Source organism: Triturus cristatus, chromosome 7, assembly GCF_964204655.1.
Source record: "Triturus cristatus chromosome 7, aTriCri1.1, whole genome shotgun sequence".
NCBI lineage: Eukaryota > Metazoa > Chordata > Amphibia > Caudata > Salamandridae > Triturus > Triturus cristatus.
The window spans coordinates 1015961847-1015985486 of NC_140590.1; the positions used below are offsets into that span (position 1 = coordinate 1015961847).

A 23640-nucleotide genomic window follows, 5' to 3' on the forward strand; every position below is an offset into this window, starting at 1 on the left:
CCACCCCATAAGGCAGCCAAAGTGTGCACCCTCGTGTGTGGCATGGGACCAAGTTTCTGAGTCGTGTTGCATGAAATAGGTGTGTATCTGAGTGCACTGAAAAACAAACAAATGTATTAACAGTTCAGAATTTTCAATAAAAATGACACATTACTAAGTCCCCACCCCCAACAACTCCTCCACCCCATACTTCCACCCAGAAGCATCTGTCGACCTGAAAAGGAAAACTGAAACACACAACAGCTTGAAAACAGGAATGGAGTGGTGGACCTCTCCTTGGTACAGATATATAAATGATGGCCATCGAAACAGTTTTCAAGTTTCAAGAATGGATGCCTTGGTGTCCTGAAAACAAACAGTAACTGGAGAGTCAGAGAGCAAAGCTCTGTGATAAGTCAGGGCCCACTGGTAGCTCGGCAAGAGGAGGTTAAATTGTAGTAAGGGGGCCCTCTTGATTCATCTGGTGGACCATCACATCGGAGGTCTCGAGAGAGAGTGTGTCGAGGATGGAAACTGTGAGGGGAATTTGGATCTTAAGGCGTTGCGCCTCCTTCGTGAGTGCAGTAGTGTCGCGGTTTAGACACCCGTCTCTGTCCAAGCCGGCTCGGTGGGTCCACCTCGGCAGAGACGTCCAGTGAGAGCCATGGAGTGGGTGCTCTTCAGTGAGCCACGTCCAGAAGGACTCCACGGTATCTTAGAAGTGGGACTTGTTGGCTTAGACCACACAGAGCTTGGCAGGGAATAAGAGGCAGTACTGAAGACAAAGCGCTTGGAGCTTCTGCTTGACCGCCATGTAAGAACGGCATTGCTGCTAAATCTCCCTGGTGTAGTCAGGAAAGAGGAGAACTTTGGCGCCACGGCAGCAGAGGTGAGAGCGGAAGCAGGCCGCCCTCAACATTGCATTTCTATCCCTGAAGTTAAGAGTTTGGGTGATCATTGGCCTGAGAGATGCTTCCGGGGGGGTGGTTTGGGCATCATTGCACTGTGGGCCCTCTCTATTGCCAACCAGGTGTACAATTGGTCCAAGAGCATCCAGGATTCAATCCAAGTTTCGAGGTATTCAATGACTTGTTGCAGTTTGCTGCCCTCCAGAATGCCAACCACACGCTCATTATTGCACCTAGATCGATTCTCAGCATTGTCAGCGCAGTGATGCAGCTCCACCGTATGCGTGAGAAAGCTGGTGACTTGGTATTTTAGAGTAGGGACTTTATCTTCCACCGTGGATAAGCAGGTTTTAGCCTCTGATCCTGGCTGCTGCATAGGTCCTGACATATCAGGGTGACATCCACCCGCACCTTACCGATCTTGGCCTCCACAGCAGTCTGGGAAGACTGAATGGCTTGGAGGATTCTGGTGATCTCCGTCCGATCAGGATGCTTTTTCAGCACTGGCACCCCCAGTTTGGCCAGTGTACTGGTCCATGCGGGTCTGGGCGGTTGCCGGGTGAGCGGATTTATCCTTGCCACTGTTGAGGGGGGGAGGGGGGAGGGGGGGGGAAAAGAGTGCTGGGGTGGCAACGTGGTTGCAAAACACTCCCTCAGCAGGGGATAACTTGCAACAAATCCACGGCAGCATGAGCAGTGAGCCCTAGCACGCCAACCCTAGGACATGAAGAATAACGCGGTTAGTGAGCCGGCGGACCATCAAGTTCTGCCAGAGGCGAAGTGAAGGAGTCCTGCAGGGCCTCTGTAGGGATGAGGCAAGACCAGAGAGAACACTGGCTGGGTCGGTCCGCTACAGCTAGGCCCGATTCTCACAGTCCAGAGGACAGAGAGCTTTGTACAGGCAGTGGGATACAGGCAGGTAAGCATTTGACATGCGGCAGTCCCAAGGGACGGGCGCTTTTGAGTTGACACCCTCACTTGCGCTCACAGAATTTGGAAGGGGAATAACCAGTCCCAGGGCTTCAGGTCGACTCGGTCCAACCTTCACTGCAGCAGGAGTTGGAAGGGTTAAGTGCCACTGGGGGAGCCAAGGTCAATGTGTAGTTGCCTTTGTGTAGGGGTCCCTCCAGGACTGACATTCGGGCACCCCACGAGGCAGGAACATACCTGTAGCCTGGAGGTCAGGCCAGATTCCTTCAGGGCAGCGCCCGGTGGTCGGGGCACTCACTACTGTCTTCACTGACAGACAATGGCCCTGGAGCTGGTGAAATCGTAATCCAGGACCAGGGTGGCTAATAAAGGGCCACAGAGGCTTCAGGACCCAACTGGGAGGTTCCAGCTGAGGCTTCGACAAGATCCCAACCTCCCGAGATGGGAACCAACCTGCAGAGCAAGCAGCCCCTGGATCAGGCCGAGAGCAAGCCCCCAGGCCCAAATGGGTGTAGGAGGAGGCGACCCAATCACCCTCCTTGCCAGGCCTGTCCAGTCCTGCAAGGGAGCATCCGGGCCGCAATCACGGCACGTGTAGGCCCTGGGACAGGGATGCGGGAAGGTGCGGAAGAAGCAAGCAATATCCCAGGCAGACAGTGGCCAGGACCTCCAAGCAACAGCTGCGGTCGATGGGTGGCAGCAGAATTTCAGCTGATTGTGTATACCGGAGTCCAGCAGTGAGGGAACCTCCAGCCCGGTCAGGCTGCCATGTTAGGTGAAAATGTGGACCATCCTGAGATGGCAGGCAGACGGGACATCTGCACCTGTCCGTGGGTGGGCATCACCGCAGGTAGGTCCAGGGGCAGTAAGAGCCACTTCTGGGCAAGGAAGAGGATTCCTGATGACGATCGACGGGAGTGGATGACGGAGGGGCCCAGAGCACTCAGAGTACGACTGCCATCTTGAACGCTTCAAGTCACGCCCCGCCTTTGAATTTCCATAGAACTTTCATAAACAAAGGAGTTGAACAAAAGGTGTGAAATAGCACCTTTTTAATCAAACAGTATGCCATTCCACTGGGAACTGGGGGATTTTGCCCATTAAGGAGGCAAACTATTTGCATCTGGAATTCTTGCAAAGGTGTGAGTAACGAGCCAGCCCCAGTTCTTAAATGTGGTGGATAGGACTTCTGAATGAATTTCCAACTTCTGGGGGAGCAGAAACGCATGTTAAGGCGGTGTGCTGTATGGCTGAGGACCCATACAACATGAGAAACTAGGAGACACATGTACAACACTCACAGTTCTACTGCCAGTCAGAGTTGTGGGGAAATGAGTGACCTGTAATTCCTTGCATAAGAGATCACACTCAGTGTTGATAAACACCACCCTGAACCAGGTAACTTGGTAAAAGATGACCACTTTAGCTCCAACAGGTTTATGCAGAAGATGTTTAGAATCCATCCTGTAAGACACCGATGGACAGATTTCTGCAGTCAGTCTGTCAAATGAGCCCTGTAATTTAAGCAGCAGACCATCATAAGGTTTAGAACATGGGCCAACTAGCACAAGGTTAACAATGGGCTAGTCGAACCCTGACAAACTTAAACAGTTTGTCCAGCAATTGACTCCAGTGGTCTACAAGGCAGAGCAGCAGGGGTCCACCAGTGGAGATATGCTTATGCCATCACCCCAATCCATGATGGTTGCAGCCCTAGACACCTCTGATTAACCGACATGGGTGTTATTTTCCAGAAACAGAGCCACTGAATGATGGATCCCACTACGTTTTGGAAAGAGGAAGTCTTATTCGTTCTAGAATCCAGAACAGTTTTGAGAAACTTTATTTTCAGTGATGGAGCCTGAGGGAATTTTAAATAGTTCACTTAGAAATCCAAGTCTTGAGGACACGGGCCCGACTAGGCCATGAAGTCATCAGCAGAGAGTTGTGCATGTAAAAGTAGCACTTGACTCTGAAGCTGTAGAAAAGAGGACAAGGTAACCAAATCTTTGAGGCAGTTCAGAGGGCTGGAGTAAGGCCAAAAGTACATATATTTTACTGGGACTGTTGGCTAACATGAATGATAGGTACTTTTCCTGATCCTGTCAGAGTGCTACATGACAGCAGGCATTTCTCATCTTTTCATATACACCCAAGCCAGCCAACAGTTGATCTAGACAGTGGCCAGGAAACCAGTAAGTTATAGTCATCTTAAACTTCTACAGTAAACGGCAATGATCGAGACTGTATAGCTTCAGGGTGGGGCGCCTTCTACCTAGTTTCCTCAGAAGCACTGAGTGGGTTATATCTGCCTTTTTGTGGGAAGGACCAGCTCTAAAACTTTGACATGCTGTAGAAGTCCCAAAGATGCCAGATGAGGCTGAGGTGGTGTGGATCGGCATGGCCTTAGTAGCTATGGAAGACAAATTCCCTGCACCACTGTGGAGATTCAGATCGAAAGAGGGAAACTCTTCCGATCTGTGGATTGGGGCTAATCGGAAGTAAAACAGAGAAGCCCAGGGAAGTCATGGGTACTTCTTACGCTCTGTTGAGGCTTAGGGTAGGCACTTTAATCTTTCACCTGGATAGTTTAATTTTGTTAAACAAACAGGTTCAGAGGAATAACCGACAACTAATAGAGGCTTAAATGGAAAGAAAGGTCTGCCTCTGAAAGCCTATAATGGCTTTGCTGGTGGGAAAGAGGACTTGGGTCTGGCATGTTTGACATGCTGATACTTGTAGGATTTTGGTGCGATTATGAGGCTTTTCTATTACTGGAGCTCAAAGAGATTCTTGCCTTAAAACAGAAGCTTAATTACAAACAGCAGCTTCATTACTTTAAGTCTCAAGCTTGATTTGTGAAGACTTTGGTCATGCTCACTGACTTGTAGACATACAGATGATTTTGAGCATTGCAACTGTGAATAAAACATGCCACATAAATAAATGTGTTGTGCTGCACAGCTTCCTTGCCTTGGCTGAGTATAGCCATAAACTACTCTTGGGCAGGATGGTCCAACACAAAAGTAGGCAGTGGCTCACTATGCTAGTGTTGTGGTCAGCTTGCCTGAGCAAGAAACTTCTAAACTTGTTAGGTGTCTTACCAAAGGGTGCACATTTAGACACTGTTTCTGTGAGAAGACACTGCTTTGCCTGCAGCTAACAGCCATCATCACCCCCACCACAGAATGGGCAGGAAGGGGGATGCCTTAAGACAACAGGAACGTCTTTGAGAGTCCAGTGTTTGCAGTACAGAGACTTACCGATGGAATAGCTGGGAGAGTGGCCTCTTATAGATCTCTAGAGCCCACCTAAGGTCTTCAGCCTTGCTGTGAGCGAGGGGCCACATGAGGGAAGCTTAAGGCTGCCACCAATGAATAGATGCCCTCATTCTACAGTAGGTATGCTGATGCTTTAATGGACAGTGTTTAAATGGGCTGGCAAGCACCGAGAAGTAGCATTTGGTAGGGTACAACTTCTCATGCCGGCCTTTAGTGGCATAAGGATCAGTTTCATGATCCACAAGGCAGTTTCTTCTACAAAGGGGGCTTGAGGGAATGATTAAGTCCGTCCTAGCCAATGTGGTCCTCGAGGAGTATCTGGAAGCAAGCATAGAGTTAGCTGGATAAGCTCCTACAATGATGGTAGAGCAGGTAAAAACAGGACTCGTAAAGGCCCAGAGAGTGGCGAGAGGGATGATGCGCTGCATTTAATTGCTGTAGCAGAAGTGCTTTGGTCAGAAAAAGTCAGTTCTCTGGAGCTGACCATTTTCCAGGCCTTTGGCTTGGCACTCAAAGCTTTACGAAATGAGAACAAAGCTAAGAGGAGGGATAACCTACAGGTACATTCCTCACATGGTTCCAATAATAGCAGGGCAAGCCGATTCATCTCCAGGTTCAATTTCTTCGGATTCAAAAGGTTGGAGGGGGTGGGGGCCCTACATAATGAGTACATACCTCACCAGAAGGTGAACCGTCAAGGAGAATCCTTAGAGTGATAGATTTCTGAGCTGTGACTCAAAGAGGTTCAGAGACTACATTGGAGAGACTAGTGCCAGCCAATGTCCCTCTAGAACCTAATACAGGAGCAATGACTGTGCCATTCTCTACTTCTGGTCCACCGTTGCTCTGTTGCTGCAACTACTTCCCAGCAGGACATCTCCAAGTGGCTGAGTGAAAAAGAACCTGAACACCAAGAGATAGAGGCCCGTTGGTTTCTTCTGCAGTATAGCCTTCAGCTCAGTGACTCAGCAGCCACTTCCCACTCCTCATTCTCCTGTACCAAGTGGAGGTAGATTCAACTGCAGGGAAGGAGTAGGGAGCTGGATGGGCCTGGATAGCATGGAACGGAGACAGGATGTTATCAGGGGAGGATGTAAGCTCTACTCATTGGTGCCAACCCCTGAAGTTAATGGAGAAGACTGTGACTGCATTGCTGACCAACTAAAAGCACAGCATGCCATTATGCGCTGGGCGAACCACCTAGCTAGATTTCTGCACCACCTTACCTTTAAAGTACATGCAAAGCCAACAACCTGGTATTCTACCTGGTATTCATTTGTCTGCTCGATGTAAACACTGAAGGCTCCTCTAGGATTAAGCCAATGGAGCCTCTTCTCTTTTAATGAATGAGACGGACAGTAACAGTCAAGAAGACTGATGGACTGACACATGGAATAGCGAGATACCCTGTGACAAAATGGAAGCCTGGGTTCTCAGTACTAATTAGTAAAAAAAGAGAGTGTCAGACTGAGGTTGCCCTGCCAGCACCTGCAGCTCACCGACAGTACACAGAAACAATTGCCATCGGAAAAAGAGTCTTGATAGTGAGGAGCCACAGAGAACAACTGTGCATGAGATTGAATGGCATGCACATTAGAAACTTAAGGTCCAATTTGATGTCTCACTGAGGCATGGTGAAGGGCTTTGGCGCGAAACATGCTCATTAACCCCTTTATACAGTCTCATCACAGCTAATGACTTGGACAAGGAAGAATGTAGAGGCAAATATAAAAATGCAGAGAGAGCCTGAATGTAACCTTTAACTGCCCTCACTGCACAGCCTTGCTGGGCCAAAGAAAAAGCGAGCAATAAAACATCTGACAGCTTAACATCTAAAGGATCAGAGTGCTGATCCCAACACCAGGCCACAAATGTATCCCAGTCCCCAGAGTAGATGGGTTTACTCGAAGAGTAGCTGGCCACAAGAATAGTGTCCACTGCCTCAGCTGGACAATCAAAACTGCTCAGCTGTCACCGCTCAATTTCCACGCATGTAGGTGAAGACTGTGGAGGTTCTAAAGCACAAATGTGTCCTGCGGCAGAAATAAGAGGTCCTCCCAAAGAGGTAAATAACTGGAGGCAAATGATCAAATTCAACAGTTCAGGGTACCCCACTGTCATGGACCATTCAGGGGCTAGCAAAATGACTTGGACCTAGTCTGTCCTGGTCTTTCACAGAACACAAGTCAGTGGTGGAAATTCATACAGGAGGACTGTGCTCCACTGTAGGACGTCCATGGTGGAAATTCTAGTGCTCCACACTGGGTGTTCTCAGTGTTGGTTAAAAAAATCCAGCCACGCTGCATTGGTTAAAGATGTATTGAACCATCCATGGATAAAAATGCCACCTGCAGGCCAAGCCGGTGCCTACTGAGTTAATCTGCTATGACATTTAGAGATTCCACCAGTCAATTGGACACTAGGGATATCCAGCTACTACAAAAGGCAATAGTGTCTCCTGGCACAAGAACAAGGACTCTCCACCCTGCTTGTTGCAGTACCACATGACTGTTGAGTTGTCTGTCAGGACCTACTCAGTCCTCTCCTTGATGGATGGGAGAAAGGCTTTCAGAGCCAACCAGATCGCACAGAGCTACAGAAGATCTCTGTGGAACTGTTGGTCCCCTGTAGACCACAGATATAGAACTACCCAGCGATTTGTTTGGCAGTATGTGCTATTTTACAGTGACACATTTTCATGGCCAAATTAAGTGCCTCCACAGTGTTTTTTATTTTTAATAATTCTCTTTATTGTTTATTTAACAAAAGGTATAGCATGTATCATAAAACAACCAGGATATAGCAGCTACATAATACACATCACAATAGCTCAGCAGTCACACATTCCTCCCAGGGAGCCAATACACACATCTCTCAATTGCATCTAGTTGGCCTCCACAGTGTTAAAAGAAGTTTTGACATTGAGCTTATCTTGGTAGAGAAGTCATTATTGTACACATGATTTTGATGTTCAGTATTTATCCATTTCACATAAAACAAGCAGCACAAAAAAATGTAGATCAGCACCATTGTTTGCAGTCTCACCAGAGGGGACAGAGAATAAATGGATATAGAGCTAAAAACAATTATGACCTGCTTGAGCAGGTACCCTGAACCTGATGGCTGTTCCAAAAATGTAAAGCATTAATAACTAATCATGTACATGAAGAACATGCTTACGTTTGAATTTTTAAAAAGTAATGTTCAGATGCATCAACCCATCCCAGTGTGGTCATGCCACGCCTCAACTGTACACTTTCACTCCTTCCTGCTCTAAAGGTAAATATCCACTTATCCATAGTCATCTGAGCATCAGTCTTGGTGGCAGATGAGAAATTAATAGCTGCTTAAAACACTTTTCTTCAAAGTTAACATCCAGAAGGGACAACTGTAATCTTGTTGATTGAAGAGTGTATGGGCTCATACAGAGTATTAGAAAATCTAGAGCCCAATTAAGGGCCCATTGGGACACAACGGGCAGTTGGTGGATACAGGTTTGTCAACCCTTTTACAAAATGCATCACAATGGGAGATTTAAAAGGGACGGCTGGTCTGGAAGACAGATAGCCCTGCTCAGTGCCATTCACACAACCTCTCTGGGAAGGTAAAGTGCAAATTGCAAGAGTTGGGCTAACTTAGCCTGAAAGGGGTCTACTTTGCAATGAAGTTGCCCCATCTTCCAGAGAAAGCTCACTTAGTGGAGGGGAAGTGCTTAGATAGAATGACATCAGCTATCTCCAGAAGTAGCTAAAAGAGCTCGGATGTCCCCAATTAATTTCCTGCAATGAAAGTGGAGGCCTCTGCAATTGGAGTGACTACCAACTCTCCGACTGGAAGAGGAGGTCTGGTCGGAATGGCAGCTTGAGAGGAGGACATATGGAGAAGAGCCAAAGGTCCTCATACCACACCCTCCTTGGCCATCTGGGGCTATAAGAATGACTTGGGGGGCCAGTCTTGATAGAGTTTCCTCAAAACCCGATGAATCATGGGTCTGCTGGCAGCACGTAGTGCATCAGAGAGATACACGTCAACTGAAACGCATCTCCTAAGGCACCCCTCAATGGATACTGGAGGGCTCAGAACTGATGGCATTCAGCATTTTCTGAGAAAGGAAACAAGTCCCCCTAAGGAGTACCCCACTGGGTGAAGATGTCCTAGACTACCTGCAATAGACTTTGCCGACAGCCACATACCCTTGAGGTGTGCCCAAAACAACAGCCTCAACACTAACACGCCTGTGTTTTTTGATGTACCACAGAGGTCTTCTTGTCCGTCAAGATCTGGGCCGACCAACCTTATTCAGAGGGGAGGACTGCCTTCAGCACCAGCCGAAGGGCTCGCAGTTCTAACAGGTTGAATTCAAGAGCTTGTTCTTCCAGAGACCAGAGGCATCGGATTGCCAGATGCTCCAAATTTATTAATATTATTATTATTATTAGCACTTATAGAGCGCACAGCTACCTCCAACGGAGGTGTCCCGGCGCTAGCATCCATCCAGTGAGGAGGGTCAGAGAAAGAGGCTAAAGGACGGGGTTATCACTAAGGAAGGCCAAACAACCAGGTTTTTAGGGCCTTCCTAAAAGGCAGTTCCGCAATTATCTGCCGAAGGTCGTTGGGCAATGTATTCCATAGCATAGCTGTTTTCACGGAAAAGGCACGCCCACCAGTCCTTGCCTTCAAATGATCCGTCACACCCTGAGATGGAGGCAATACTCACTACCGTGATCACTGTTGAAGGGGGTGCGAAGGCCATCCCACAACCCAGATGCACCTCGCTGCCCCACCCCACCACTTCCGTCGCAGTGCTGGGGGAGATCAGAATGAAGTCTGACAGGTCTCCCCTGTACTGTAGCTACTGCTTGCAGCAGTGCCACTGCAGGGCCCTGATGTTCCAATGTGCACGTGACACTCAAAGAGAGCCGGAAGCCAGCAGATGTAGGAGTCTTGAGAATCTAAGGACTAGGGCTTGCATTCCAGTGTAAAAGAAAGGGACCATCTCCCTTATATCGGCACTCCTCTGTAGCGGAGGGAAGGCGCGGAGAAGGGTGGTGGCCACCACTGACCCTATGAACTAAAGTCGATGGGTGGGCCTCAGGTGACATTTGGGCTCATTGACTGAAAAGCCCAGGCTGAACAGTAGAGGTGCTGTTGACTTCAGGTGGTGCACCACCACCTGTGGCAACCGAGCTGGGATCAGCCAGTCGTCCAGGTATGAGAACATCTGGATGCCCAATCGTATGTGATGGACAGCAACCACAGTGATCACCTTGGTTAAGACATGAGGTGCCAAAGTTAATCCAAAAGGGAGCACTGCAAACTGGCAGTTTGTAGAATCACCTACAAAGCACAAATATTTCTAGTGGGACTTCAGGATTGAGATATAGAAGTACACATCCTGCAGGTCAAGTAGCAACATCCAATCTCCAGCTCAAAATGCCAGTAACACTTGGGCTAGGGTCAGCATTGGGAACTTTTTTTTTTTTAAGGGAAAAATACAACTCCTTGAGGTCCAGGATCGGATCCGGGCAGCCGTCCTTCCTGGGTATGAGGAAATAATGGGAATAACATCCTGCCTCTTTTCCTATTATGCACCAATATCACTGCTCTTTTCTGAAGAGGAACCAAAGAACAGCTGCCACTCCTGCAGTAGGATGGCATGGTGGTCTGGAGGATGGTAGGAATGCGGGGTGGAATGTCGGGTGGAGCATGAAGGAAAGGAAGGGAGTAACCTCTTTTTACTATTTGAAGGACCGACTGATCCAAAGTAATGGCTTTCCAGATGGTATAAAGGAGAACTTGCCCTCCCACTGTCTCCGAGTGGACTTGTGGAAGAGAACTACGACTGATGTCCTGGGAAGGCAGGGTAGGACAAGGAAGAGAAGTAGGCGTGCTGGAGGGATACACAGCCTTTACCTCTGGCTTTACCCCCATAAATGCAGACCAAGAGGTTTTGGGGCTGTTGGTAGGGCTGTCGCCGACGACAGGAGAAGCACCTATAGAATTCCCGAAACCGATGGTAGTCTCTTTGGGGGTTGAGTTTGCTGGAGGCCAAGAGATAGTGCGGTTGCCCAGCTGGCCTTGAAATGCTCCAGTTGCGGTGTCAGCCTTTTCCCCAAATAAACTAGTGCCATTAAATGGGAGATCCATCAGGTTAGCCTGCACCACTGGAGAATCCAGAGGTCCTGAGCCAGGCATTGTATTGAAAGGAGATTGAGGTGCTCATAGCTCTTGCCATGTAGTCAGCAATATGAATGAATGAATATGCCATTTGCAAAGTGCACAGCTGTCTGGAAGATGTCCTGGTGCTACTGAGAGAAGAGTAGAAATCATGGCTGTCTAGATAGGACTAGCAGGAATGTAATAGCCAAGTTTTCAGACTTTTCTTAAATTAACGTTCATCAGGAGAAGCCTGAATGTTCAATGGCAGAGCGTTCCAGAGTTTAGGGTCCACATAGCAAAAAGGTCAGCCGCCCAGGTGAGCACAACGCACAGTAGGAACCAAAACAAGCAGCAACTGATTAGAAAATCTAAACAGTCTAGAGGGAGCATAATGCTGAATTCTTTCCCGTAGGTAGACCGGACCATTGTGATGCAAAGCATGAAAAATAAGCAGAAAGCACTTAAATGAAATGTGCATGCAGACCGGGAGCCAATGCAGAGACTTTAGTTGGCCAGAGATAGATTCATAACTTGAGCAGCAGCCAAGTAACAGCATCCTGAATCAACTGAAGGCACGGGAGAAGATAATCTGGTAGGCCATGATACAAAACACTACAATACACATGCAATACAATACACTTCTTGCCTTGGCATTACCAAGGAAAGAAGTGATCCAAGAGTGCACAATACCTTTCCTAGTAAATTCAGGGACCAGGATAAGAAAAGTTAAGACATTTTCAAATCAAAAAACAAATAATGAGAGAGCCTTCCCCTGGGGGGTCAAAGGAAAGGTCATTATCAAATCCGACCCCTAGATTCCTGGCACCCTCCACAGGAGAGGGAGGAGTGCCAAGTTCCGCGGGCCACCAGGCATTAGACCAAAGAAAAGGGGAACATTGGAAAAGTAGGACCTCAGTCTTTGACGTATTCAGCTTCAGTCAGTAGTGCTTCATCCAGCCCGCTACTCTAACCAGACAAGATTAGAATGAAAGTGTACATTACTACTGGCCTCAAAACAGGAGATCAAAAGCAGAGTATCATCCGCATGTGACAGCATCTTCATCCTAAGAGGTTGAATAATATCTGCCAGGATAGCCATATAGACATTGAAAAGAGTAGGAGTCAGGGCCAAAGCCTGCAGGCACCATAAAGAAGAGGCTTACATGTAGACAGAAAAGATGGAAGAAAGACTGATTGAGATTGGTCTGATAAATAAGTCCCTAGTCACTGCAGCCCCAGGCCACCAGTGCCACAATCAGATAAACGCTGAAGCAATACCCACAGCGAGACCGTATCGAAGGCTGTGGACAGATCTAGTAAAACCACTATTACTGCGCACCCCTGATCAAGATTTGGTTTTACAAATTCAGTGAACTCCAACAGCGCCGATTCGGTGCTATAACAAGGCCTGAAGCCGGACTGGGAGTCATGAAGAAGATTATTAGCTTCAAGAAAATGGTTAAGTTGACAATTCACCTATTTTTAAGTAAGTTGGATAGAGGCGGAAGCAGAGAAATAGGCCTGTAGTCGGAGAGGACCTCCGGATCAGCAGATAGACTTTTTTATGAGGGGCAGTAGATCAGCATGTTACCAAGACTTAGGGACTACAGCCTGATGAAGGGAGTTGTTCAAATGATTGTTAGCGAATGGATGAGTCATTTACCAGGCTTTAGACAGAATGGCAGGAGGACAGGAATCCGACGTAGATCCGGAGCAGCAGTACAGAATAGCCTAAGCCGAAGCATCTAAAGAGATACATCTTTGGACTCTAAGTGAGGTCCCCGAAGATGGAATCGTAGACAGGTAGGACACAGTGATCAAGGCAGATGAGTCATCATCTTAAAATTCAACATAGATGTTATCATTTTTTTCCTGAAAAAAGATAGATATGTTTTCACAGTTCAATTTAATACTTTATTTCGGATTTCACAACCATAAAAATTCATGATACAAACAAGCATATTACTCCCTCATTAAAACAAGAAAGTCAGTAATGTTATAAATAAGAGTAAACATGATTAAAACTCATCATATACATTATATCAAAACCGAGAAAATTTGAGCCAGTTCAGTATTTAAATCTGGTAGCCTTACTACCCCCTTCCACTGAGAAGTCGATTTGAATAAATGTTTTCCTTGACAGCCTATTAAAGTGCAAATGCATCTTATAGTTAATAGCACAATACAAAAGAAACCTTTCACTAAAATGTAATCTTTAACTTGGTAGATCTAATTCTCCACACCCATAACAAAGATCTAAACACACTAAACACAGTTAGCTCTGTTGTGTCACATCTAAAAATCCTGGATGCTTCCCAGTAGTCGGCATTGCCCAACGACTTGCATACTGGATTAACCAATTTCTTGCTGGTGTGGCATAGGTGGCACAAAAGAGCAAGAAGTGGTACATAGATTCCTTTGGCTGAGAACAAATGGGGCAATTAGGAGTTGTGGGGCTACTTTTGTCCCAAGTTGAGGTAAAAGAATTTAATGGAAAAATGCAGATTCTAAACTTTATATATATATAAGGTTTTAACCTGGGCTGGGCATATTCTATCCAAAAAGGACTCACAACACGGGCAACTTTTGTGACTCAAAAACTTCTCGGTTAAGTTCTCCACTTTTTGGCGTTTCCAGGTTTGTTCCAACATGCATTCCCAATAGGCTTGTTTCAGTGTTACTGTGACACCCTTTGCCATTGTATCAGGAGAGAGCTGTTTTCACAAAAAAATGCAGATGGCAGAATTTGCTGAGAGCAGGCTTTTGGTGACAGTACTGATTGACCAATTTAAAAAATCTCTTTGGGGATTTTAGAGGCAGTACTTCATTTGTAAAAATGTATGCGCGAGGGTCCTTCACAGGAGTCCACTGCCGTCTATACCACTGACTGCCCTTGCCAGCCCTGCCAATGACAGTACCAACACAACTAGTAAACACTGTCCTCCTACAAGTGTGACAATTCAGACTATTCCAGGCCACCCAAAACTATAGCAATGGTGTGAGCAGCAGGTATTATTCATTTTTAATGTATATTGACTTATTAACCACTGTTGTTGGGCTCACTTCAAAATTAGACAGACTGCACCACCATGTGGTGGGCAGTCACTAGTGTGGGAGCTGACAAATGCCAGTGCCAAGCACCAGATACCACTAGCTCAAATTAAGCACTGGCTCGAGGCCGCCACAATTTAATTGACAAAATGTGCCAATTAAGCATTACAGATAGCCCCATGGTAGTCTCTCAGTGACCGTTTATAAACTGCTTCCTCAGTAGCCCTGAATCGTTGCCTCCAAAGACGCTCAAGTTTCTTACAACTGGATTTAGCGCAAGCAAGCGCAGGCATAAACCAAGGAGCAGAAGGGTGGTCTCTAGATTACATTTTACTTCTGACCAGAGCAATGGATTCTACCACTGCAGACAGCAAGTTGTTAAAGGAGAGGATGTCAAGTTCAGGATAACCACATACTTGCGGAACATGGCCAGAGAGGTTTGATGCCAAATTAAACCCATTTACTTTATGCTATGAAGTATAACGGCCCAACTTGATGATATGCATGGAAGCGGTCTGTTCATCCTTTAGTATCTCTTTGAAGTGTTCTCGCATTTCCTCCGAGATATGCGGCGCGCACAATTGGGCCATGTCCAATAAAGCGTGCATAAAACGAGCTAATAGGGAATTAACGATCAGAGATTTCAGTGCCACACTGCCAGCTGAGAAAGCCCTCTTTTCCCTATGCTTCCAACTGCTGTTCCAGTTATTGCGAACTTGCCCGTCATCTGGCTTATGGAGCAGGAGGCTTGGATGACCAAACGCTCAAGAGAGGTGTGCGGAGAGGAAGGCTGGGTCTCCAGGAGCAGGTCGATAATCTCTTGATGCTAGTCTACTAACTGCAGGTGTCAAAGAGTTTCTCTCCCAGGTTGCCAGGACAGGTTCTATCAAGTCTTCATTGAAGGGCAGAAATAGCTCTGATGTAGGAGTCAACGGAATCAAGACCTCTGTGAGGACATTAGTTTTTACATCTACCGAAGGTAGTTTCAGATCCATCTAAACATGGAGAGGAACAACATGACCTCTGGAGTAAGCTGCCTAGTGGGTAACTATCTCCATCTCTGTTGAAGTGTCAAGCCAACTGCTGAGGACAGCTCGGGCACCTCATAAGGCTGTTCATCATCACAATGGACATATAGGTTCAGGGTGTCAGAGTCCCACCTCAAAACAGGATGGGTTTTTCACCAATATTTGTCTTATTCAATGAGCCACTGGCTCCGAACTCAGAGGATGAGGAGGGGTGGGGGTGGCACCAGGAGCTTCTGTGGCCGCGCCGAGTGCTGTTCAATTGGTGGAACGGTATAGCTGTGTGCCGGAGTAAAGGTAAGAGCATATGGAGCTGAAGGTTCAGTACTGTAAGGTGCCATAGGCATCAACATTGGAAGGCCAAAAGGTACCCAATCGTCCCAGGCGTATCAGATGGAGTAGAGCCCTTCGCAAAAATGCTGAACATGGTGTTTAGGAAAGCCGCAAGACCCGTACCTGGCACCGGAAAGGATGGAGGTGGCGCCGTAAAGATAGGTATTGCCAGAGCCGGCACCAGTGGGTTCAAAGAGCTCTATGACCATGACAGTGGGATTGGCTCAGAGGACAGGTCTGGTTGAGAAGCTGGTGTGAAGTCTCCAGGAGGATGTTCAGGAGTTTCTACCACAAGACACTCAAGCCCCAAGGATGATCCTGTGGGAGACGAGGGTCATCTGAGAGACCTACCTTTTCCATGTATTTTATTGCTTCCAATGCTTTTTCCCCCCTGAACAGTGCTAGGAAGGAGGTCTGGAGCATGGCCTCGACCTGTCCTGTACCATGGGTTGCATACTTTGGCAGGAGTCGTAACAGTATGACTGGTGGGCATACGCCAAGCACCATACACAGATGGTGTGTGTGGGACAGTGATAATTCATCTGTCCTATGCATCACTACAGGGTTTTAAGCCTGAATGTTTTGAAGGGAAAATAGAACAGTACAAGTTAAATCTGTAATGGCCGAAGAACGAACCCCGACTCACCATCACCACCGTCAAAACTGCCGCTACAATCAAGACCATCCACTCGGGCCCCATCTGACACTTGCCCCCACCACACCTTCACTAAAGGACTCCTATCGTTCAGTGAGGCACTAACACCTGTCCTCAACGCCTCCGTCGACTCAGACACATTCTTGGGCACCTACAAACACACCATCATCGCACACCTGTCAAAAAACCATCCGTTGACCCAGCCACGCTCTCCAACTACAGACCCATCTCCCTCCTATGTACCCGACTAAAGTCTTCGAGAAACTAAATGCCTCATAAGCCACCTCAGTAACCACCAACTCCTAATGCCACGCAGTCCGCATTCAGGCTCATCCACAGTACAGAACTGGCACTCCTCACTGCCGCAGATGAGACCTGCATGTCCTGTGACAGAGGAGAGACAGCAGCCCTCATTCTCCTGAACCCCTCTGCACATTTGTCATGGTCTCACACTCCAACCTCATCAGGTGCCAGCACAAGATTGACATCCAAGAAGAGCTCCCCACTGGATGTGCTCCTTCTTAACGAGTAGAACACAACCTGGCAGCTTAGGACCTTACTCCTTGGAAGTCCGCAAATTAATCTGCGGAGTGCACCAAGGTTCATAGCACAGCTCGACCTCTTCAACAAATACATGATTCTCCCTGGTAAACGGCATCTGAATACATAACATCAACATACTCTCCTACGCAAATGGCACGCAACTCATTCTCCCTCCTGGACAAGACCCCCAACACAAGAAACAAGTTCACACCTTACCTGTCCAAAGTTGTTAAGTGGATGAAAACCAACTGTCTCAAGCTCAATACCGAAACGACAGAAGTAGTGATCTTCGGCAAGCCATCTCTGACAAAGAGACTCCCAACTGGTGGCTGGCCGAACTCAGACCCATACCCAGAACCCACACCAGGATTCTCGGAATTATCATCCACAGTAAACTGAACATGTACACACACGTCAACGCTTTCACTGCATCCTGGTTCCACACCCTGAAGATGCTGAAGAAAATCTTCTAACGGCTCCCAAGTAACACCAGAAAAACCAACATTAGCCATAGCCGCTTGCAAGTTGGACTACGGGAACACCCTCTACGCCGGGATCACCCAGCAACTCTCCGGAAGACTACAAACCATACAGAACTCGACAGCCATCCTCGACATATCACACAGAACTCACATCACGCCACACCTCAGGGGGCTCCACTGGCTCTCGATACACAGACGTGTGGATTTCAAATTCTTCTCACACACACAGATTCAAGGTACTACACAACTTAAGCCGCCCCTACCTGAACTGTTGCATCTCCTTTCACCACCCACTCAAGACACCTCTGCTCCACAGGACTCTGAATGAGATACTTCACATGCATACAGAGAACCAAATTAGGAGGACTGTTCTCTTACATCACTCCTTAAGCATGGAACGACTTCCCACTCCACATCAGAGCCTACTCCTTCCTTCTTGAATTCCGCATGTAGCTTAAGACCTGGGTTTTTAATTAACCAACCTGTCCCCGGCAGGGCTAGGTACACACACCTGGTCGATGCCAAGATACCCTCGATGGTGATAGTGCACTTTACAAATACATATAACATCAGAAAGAATGGTGTTGCTGCACAGAGGACACCCAGCCACCTGCACACAGGTTGCGTCTGATGCTTTTTTGCAAAGTAGAGCCGTCCTCAGTCACATGGGTACGAAGTCCTTAGAACGCCTCACTCCAGCCACAGGATGGAAGTGCCTGTGTGGCACTATGCTCTGTGAGGAAGCCTAGGTAGTTCCTCCAGTCACTTCAGGTCGGTAACCCATCGGTAGCACCTTTTACTGAATGGAACCCTGGGTGCCCAGACACAAAACATCTTGTCTTCATGAGCCAGATTCACCAATCACTGCCTTTGGTCCTAGGGAGAAAATACACTGAAATGAAGCTGCACTGAAATGAAGCTGCACTGAAATGAAACTGCACTGAAATGAAACTACACTGAAATGAAACTACACTGAAATGAAACTACACTGACATGGAGCAAAACAGATTGGTTCCACTAAGTAAATTATCTTTATATTCTATCACGGGTGACAAGTGAGCAGAACATAACATAGCGCAGTTCGTGGAGTACCAAGTGTTCTTTTGAGGTATCGTTGAACCGGCTGCATGAAACTAGCTAGGTTAGCAACCTCAATTTATTCTTCAACTGCGGTAGTACACTTAAGGAGCCCGCTGCAGCTCTGCACCCTTGTGGTTCCACATCTATTGCTGCACACACCACACTAGAGTGAATTAACCTCCAAGCCAGGGTCAAGGACACTTTTTCCGTCACCAATGAATTGCTCGCCATGTTGCTGCTTTGAAACGATGCAACTATTCAGCTTAAAGGTGAAGTTGAGTTCGACGTGGATTCCTGGCAATAATAATATAATGCGGCAGCGTTTGCTTTACACCATTGCAGCATCCCTCGGATGCTTTACAGCAGTGCAGCATCCCTCGGATGCTTTACAGCAGTGCAGCATCCCTCGGATGCTTTACAGCAGTGCAAGCGGTTTGCAGCCAAACCCGACTGCGGCATCAACAGCGGAAAATGAGAAAAACAGTCATGAACATATTTGCACCGCGGTGAAGCGACCACAGCACATCAAACCTCTCATAAAGTAGTCATGTTTGATAAATGCAACTGATTCCACTATAATGCGCGTAGGCGCTATATGACATTAAGCCTACTCACCCACACAGAGGATGTTGAAGCAGAACCCCTGCGTGACAGACTTGCTGACGAGCTGGTCGGGCAGACTGTCGAAGCCCACGTGGCCCCCCAGGGAGAGACTCCGCTTGTCTTCATTCTGCTAAAAATAATGAATTGGTTCAGTATGACTGCATTAAAAAAGAAATAACAAGCCGAAAGGGCAGCGACGCGAGGCCTGGGAAACCGTGCGGGTTTGTGACATGGCCGGCGCGAAGTAGCCGCGGTTCCCAGCCTCGGCGTCCCTCGCTCCATTCCTCCCCAGCCCTCTACCCTGCAGAGACATTATTATGTTTTGATTTGCCACATTCCGGGCATACCGACAATTACCGCACAAGACATCAGCGAGGGAAATCTAATCTTGACTGGGAATCTTCTGAGGAGCAACTAGAAAGAACTTGAAAATGCTATTTGGAAACCCTGTTTCTCGAAAGGGTCTTTACGGGATGAAAAAAATACAATCTAATGACAAGGTAAGCAATGGGATAAACCCACCGTTGTAATGTTAATCAGAAATTATAAATTGCTCACAAAAATCTACACATCCTGCATACCCAATAGAAAAGAAATAGCCCACTCCGCCTCCCCAAATGGGATCTATAGAAGTTGCCTTGCCCTACCTTATTACTTTCTATCCATCTAGTGCCATGGGGTGAGATCCACGGAACTTGAACTAGTAGAAACCCTCACTGATGAGGTGCAAAAACTGATTAATGTTCCTTTAAGTTCTACACCACCTCCGTCATTGGAGCGAAACGTTGCCATTTCGAGTAACACCATGAAAGACCTTCAGCTGGTCACTCCCACCACCAACACAAATCCCTGCATTGTGCACGTTTCTGCTGAGGACATTACTATGGCACGTTTTACTGCATTTCCTTTAAATGCCTTCAAATCGCCTTCCCTCAAACAGAAACGTAATGAAGGTAAAATTAACAAGCATTGGCATAGCCAATAGGTCTCGCCTTTTGGGACCTTATAAGTATTTAGTTATGCAATCGAATATCCTTGGCGCAACAACATCAACTGTTGCATGGCTAAACACTTACAAGGTCCCAAAGGCGAGATCTATTGGCTCTGCTAATGCTGGTTTGTACTTGAGTTGTGTTGGTGTAACACAGCGAGGGCAAGGTGATTTGCCACATTTCATTGACATATTAAAGAATTTAAAACCACCTAACTAATATATTACAGTTTGAGCTACATTGACAGTCCATGTTATGTAGATATTTAGCGACATTTCACAAATAAAAGCGGTGACTAATGATAGTAAACCAGTTTGTTGAATGAACAAATTCATGACAATGGTGTATGTATATAACTAAAATAGAAATGGAGATATTTTCGAGAGCTTTATGCTGAGGTAGGATCCCTGAACGGAGAAGCAAGAGGAATGTGGCAGATTAACAAACCAAAGGGTTGCGAACAATAAGCTTAGGGTATACTCAAAAAGGCTGTTTTCCAATTTTTGATGGGTAATATTGACCTAGCAGAAGCAAGAACCGATCCATTAGCTGTGGTGGCAATAGATGCCGCCAAGGCATTTGATCGTGTGTGCTGGAGGTATCTCTGGGGTGTCCTAGAGGAAATGGGAATTGGTCCAATATTTGTGAGGACCATTAAACAATGTTATTTAGGTGCTTTGGCTAAAATCCTCTTGAATGGCTCACTTACCCCCAGTTTTCCTATACAGAGAAGGACTAGGCAGGGATGCCCCCTGTCTCCCCTTTTATTCAATCTCTATATAGAGCCTTTAGCTCAATCAATCAGATTAGATAAAGCAATTGTCCCATTCAAATCATCAAGTTACCAAAGTAAATTGGCTCTTTATGCGGACGATGTGATAGTCTATACCAGTGATCCAGAGCACACAATTCCACACTTGGACTCTATGTTGAGGGAATTTGGCAAAGTTTCAGGGTATTGTGTCAACTTAGAAAAAACTGAAATAATGTGCTGGAATACCACATACACGGGAGGCCTTATAAGTAAGGAGTTCAGATACTTAGGAATTAAAATAGTCAAAAATCTGAATAACATCCCATTATTAAATCTTGGGGAAATTGAGAAAGACAGACTATCTATTTGCTAAATGGAAACATCTTCCCTTGACGATATACGGTCGGGTCAAAATGTCTGTGCTTCCTAAACTGACATATGTATTTAATGCAATTCCCCTAACATTCCCTGGAAAAGCTATAACCAAGATACAGGGTAAAATCGGTAGTTTCATATGGGGTCAGAAAAATGCTAGAATGTCATGGAAAAAGCTCAGGAGGAGGCTCCTTAAAGGAGGCTTAGCATTACCAGACATAAACTGGTATCTGATGGCTGTCCAGTTTAAAAGTGTAAGAATGTTACTATCTATTCCCGAACAAACATCGTGGGGGAGAGTGTTAAGGGCAATGGTATCAGTTGAAGGCGGCAATAGCCAAGATGGGTTCCTGTACAAATTTGGCGCTCCAAGGTTTTTAAAAAAGGTTCGGCTAAAGGTTCTGAAATCAGCTCTATTAACCTGGTATACACTAAGGAGGATATGAGGTATTGGATACTTTTCGGATTTGGCCCCAATTTGGGATTCCCCCGGGACTCCACTCCACATGTGTGATAGTCTAGCGATACCGATCAAGAACGCAGGTATGGAGCGATGGTCAGATTAGGTAGATTCAGAGGGTATTCTCCCTTGGGGAGTACTATCAGCTAGAATAGGTCCCTCCTTTTCAAGGTTCAAATATCTTCAATTGAAAAGTTGGTACGAGACTGAGAAATGGAATATTATTGGAAACTGGGACTTAGAACAGCTATTTCAAGATCCGTCCTCAAGGAAGAAGGAAATAGCCTTTTGGTACGCTCGAATTCAAGACGCTGAAGAAGCCACGACTCCTTCCCCTATTTTAGTATGGAACGATTCACCTTTAGCCGCCCAAATTGATGAACTATTTAATCCATCAATAAAGACACTATACAAGTATATAAAGCCGGCCTCCTTGAAGAAAAACCATTTCTATGTAATAAATAGGCTATACTATACTCCTGCCAAAATCGCGAAATTTGCACCCATCCCGCCTCCAAGCTGTCCAAGATGTAGTCTGATCAATGCAAATGACATACATATCTTCTTCCAATGCCCGGTGCTATCTACATTTTGAAAAGGTGTGGGAGAGGTTTTAACATCTGTGTTAGAGGTTGATATAGTAATAGACCTTTCCTTGGTGTTTTTTGGTATAAATGAATCTACATGTGGTGTACTCACACAAAACCAGTTGGCCCTTGTACTTTATTTAATGATCCTGGCAAGGAGAGAAATTTGTATCAAGTGGAAGGAAAATAAAGCCCCGGGTAAGGAAGAGTGGTTGAGATCTGCCTTTAGATCGGCACGTTTAGATCAAGACACTCAAACCAATACTTGGCAGCCACTGTTACGATGGGCACAACAGAGGTATTTGATTTAAATCTCAATTGAAGTACCCCTCAAAGTGCCTTAATACCCTTTCCGCCCTATGATTACACCAGTCCTCAAAGACGTGAGGAAGGCCAAGGGGCCTAGACGGAAACAGTGAGCCAAAGAGGCCCCCAGGTACCGAAGAAAAAATCTGGCTTGTTAAATCTGCGAAAGTCTTTGGTGAGATGAGGACCCAAAAAAATAAAATAATAAATAAATAAAAAAAGGCAGTTTTCCACACTTTATTTTATTGCTGACGGTTGTGGTACTGACTGATGTGGGGATCTTGGCAGTACTGACAGTCACTCGAGTAGTTTTAGTTTTATCCATTTATAGAGCGCATGGTTACACCGAGCCGGTGTGTCCCCGCGCTAAGACATCTGAGAGTGAGCTGTTCTAGGGGCGAGACTAAGGTCATAAGACTAAGGGACTTCTGTCTTTCTGTAAAGCCAGGTTTTCAGGTGTTTGCGGAAAACTGTCTCAGATGTCTCTGCTCTTAAGTGTATCGGCAGAGTGTTCCAAGTTTTAGCCGCCCTATATCTGAAAGAGCGAGCTCCTAGTCTGGCCTTGTATATCCTAGGTACTGTAACCAAGGCCTTGCCTAAAGACCGCAGGTTCCGGTCCGGAATGTATTCTGTTAGTAGAGATTGAAGGTATTTTGGGCTGGTCTTCCTGAGGATACGGTGGCCGTAACATAAAGTCTTAAAAATGATCCTCTCCTCCACTGGCAACCAATGAAGTTTTTTTAGGGCATTCCTTGAATTCGCTCTTCTAGGTAAACCAAGTACAAGTCGAGCAGCAGCATTCTGTATCCGCTGCAGCTTGACTAGTCCCTCTTTGGTGGTACCTAGGTAGAGGATATTGCCATAGTCTAGTTGAGAGGTTATAGTAGCGTGGACAATAGTTTTTCTGGCATCAGAAGGTAAAAGGTCTAGGATCTTGCGTAGGATTTTTATTGTTCCATAGCATTTACCAGCTACCCTGTAGATCTGGTTAGTAAAGTTTAGTTCGGAGTCAAAATAGATTCCTAAGTTCTTAACTTCTGTTTTTGGGTTAGGCAATTGTCCTAAGGAATCTGGCCACCAGGCAGAGGACCAGATGGTAGGTGACCTGCCCACAATCATGACCTCAGTTTTATTACC

At 46.5% G+C, this 23640-nt stretch overlaps 1 protein-coding gene across 3 annotated transcripts in view; it reads right to left on the bottom strand.

Annotated features, from left to right (window-relative positions):
* SEPTIN8 (septin 8) overlaps positions 1 to 23640 on the bottom strand; it is a 311451-nt gene that overhangs the window by 153823 nt on the left and 133988 nt on the right. For 2 of the 3 annotated variants that reach the window (XM_085618055.1, XM_085618056.1), the window contains exon 2: positions 19042 to 19159. In XM_085618055.1, coding sequence (XP_085474181.1) covers positions 19042 to 19159 — 118 coding nt within the window. The remainder of the gene's footprint in view (positions 1 to 19041; positions 19160 to 23640) is intronic. The other variant, XM_085618057.1, reaches the window with a different exon arrangement.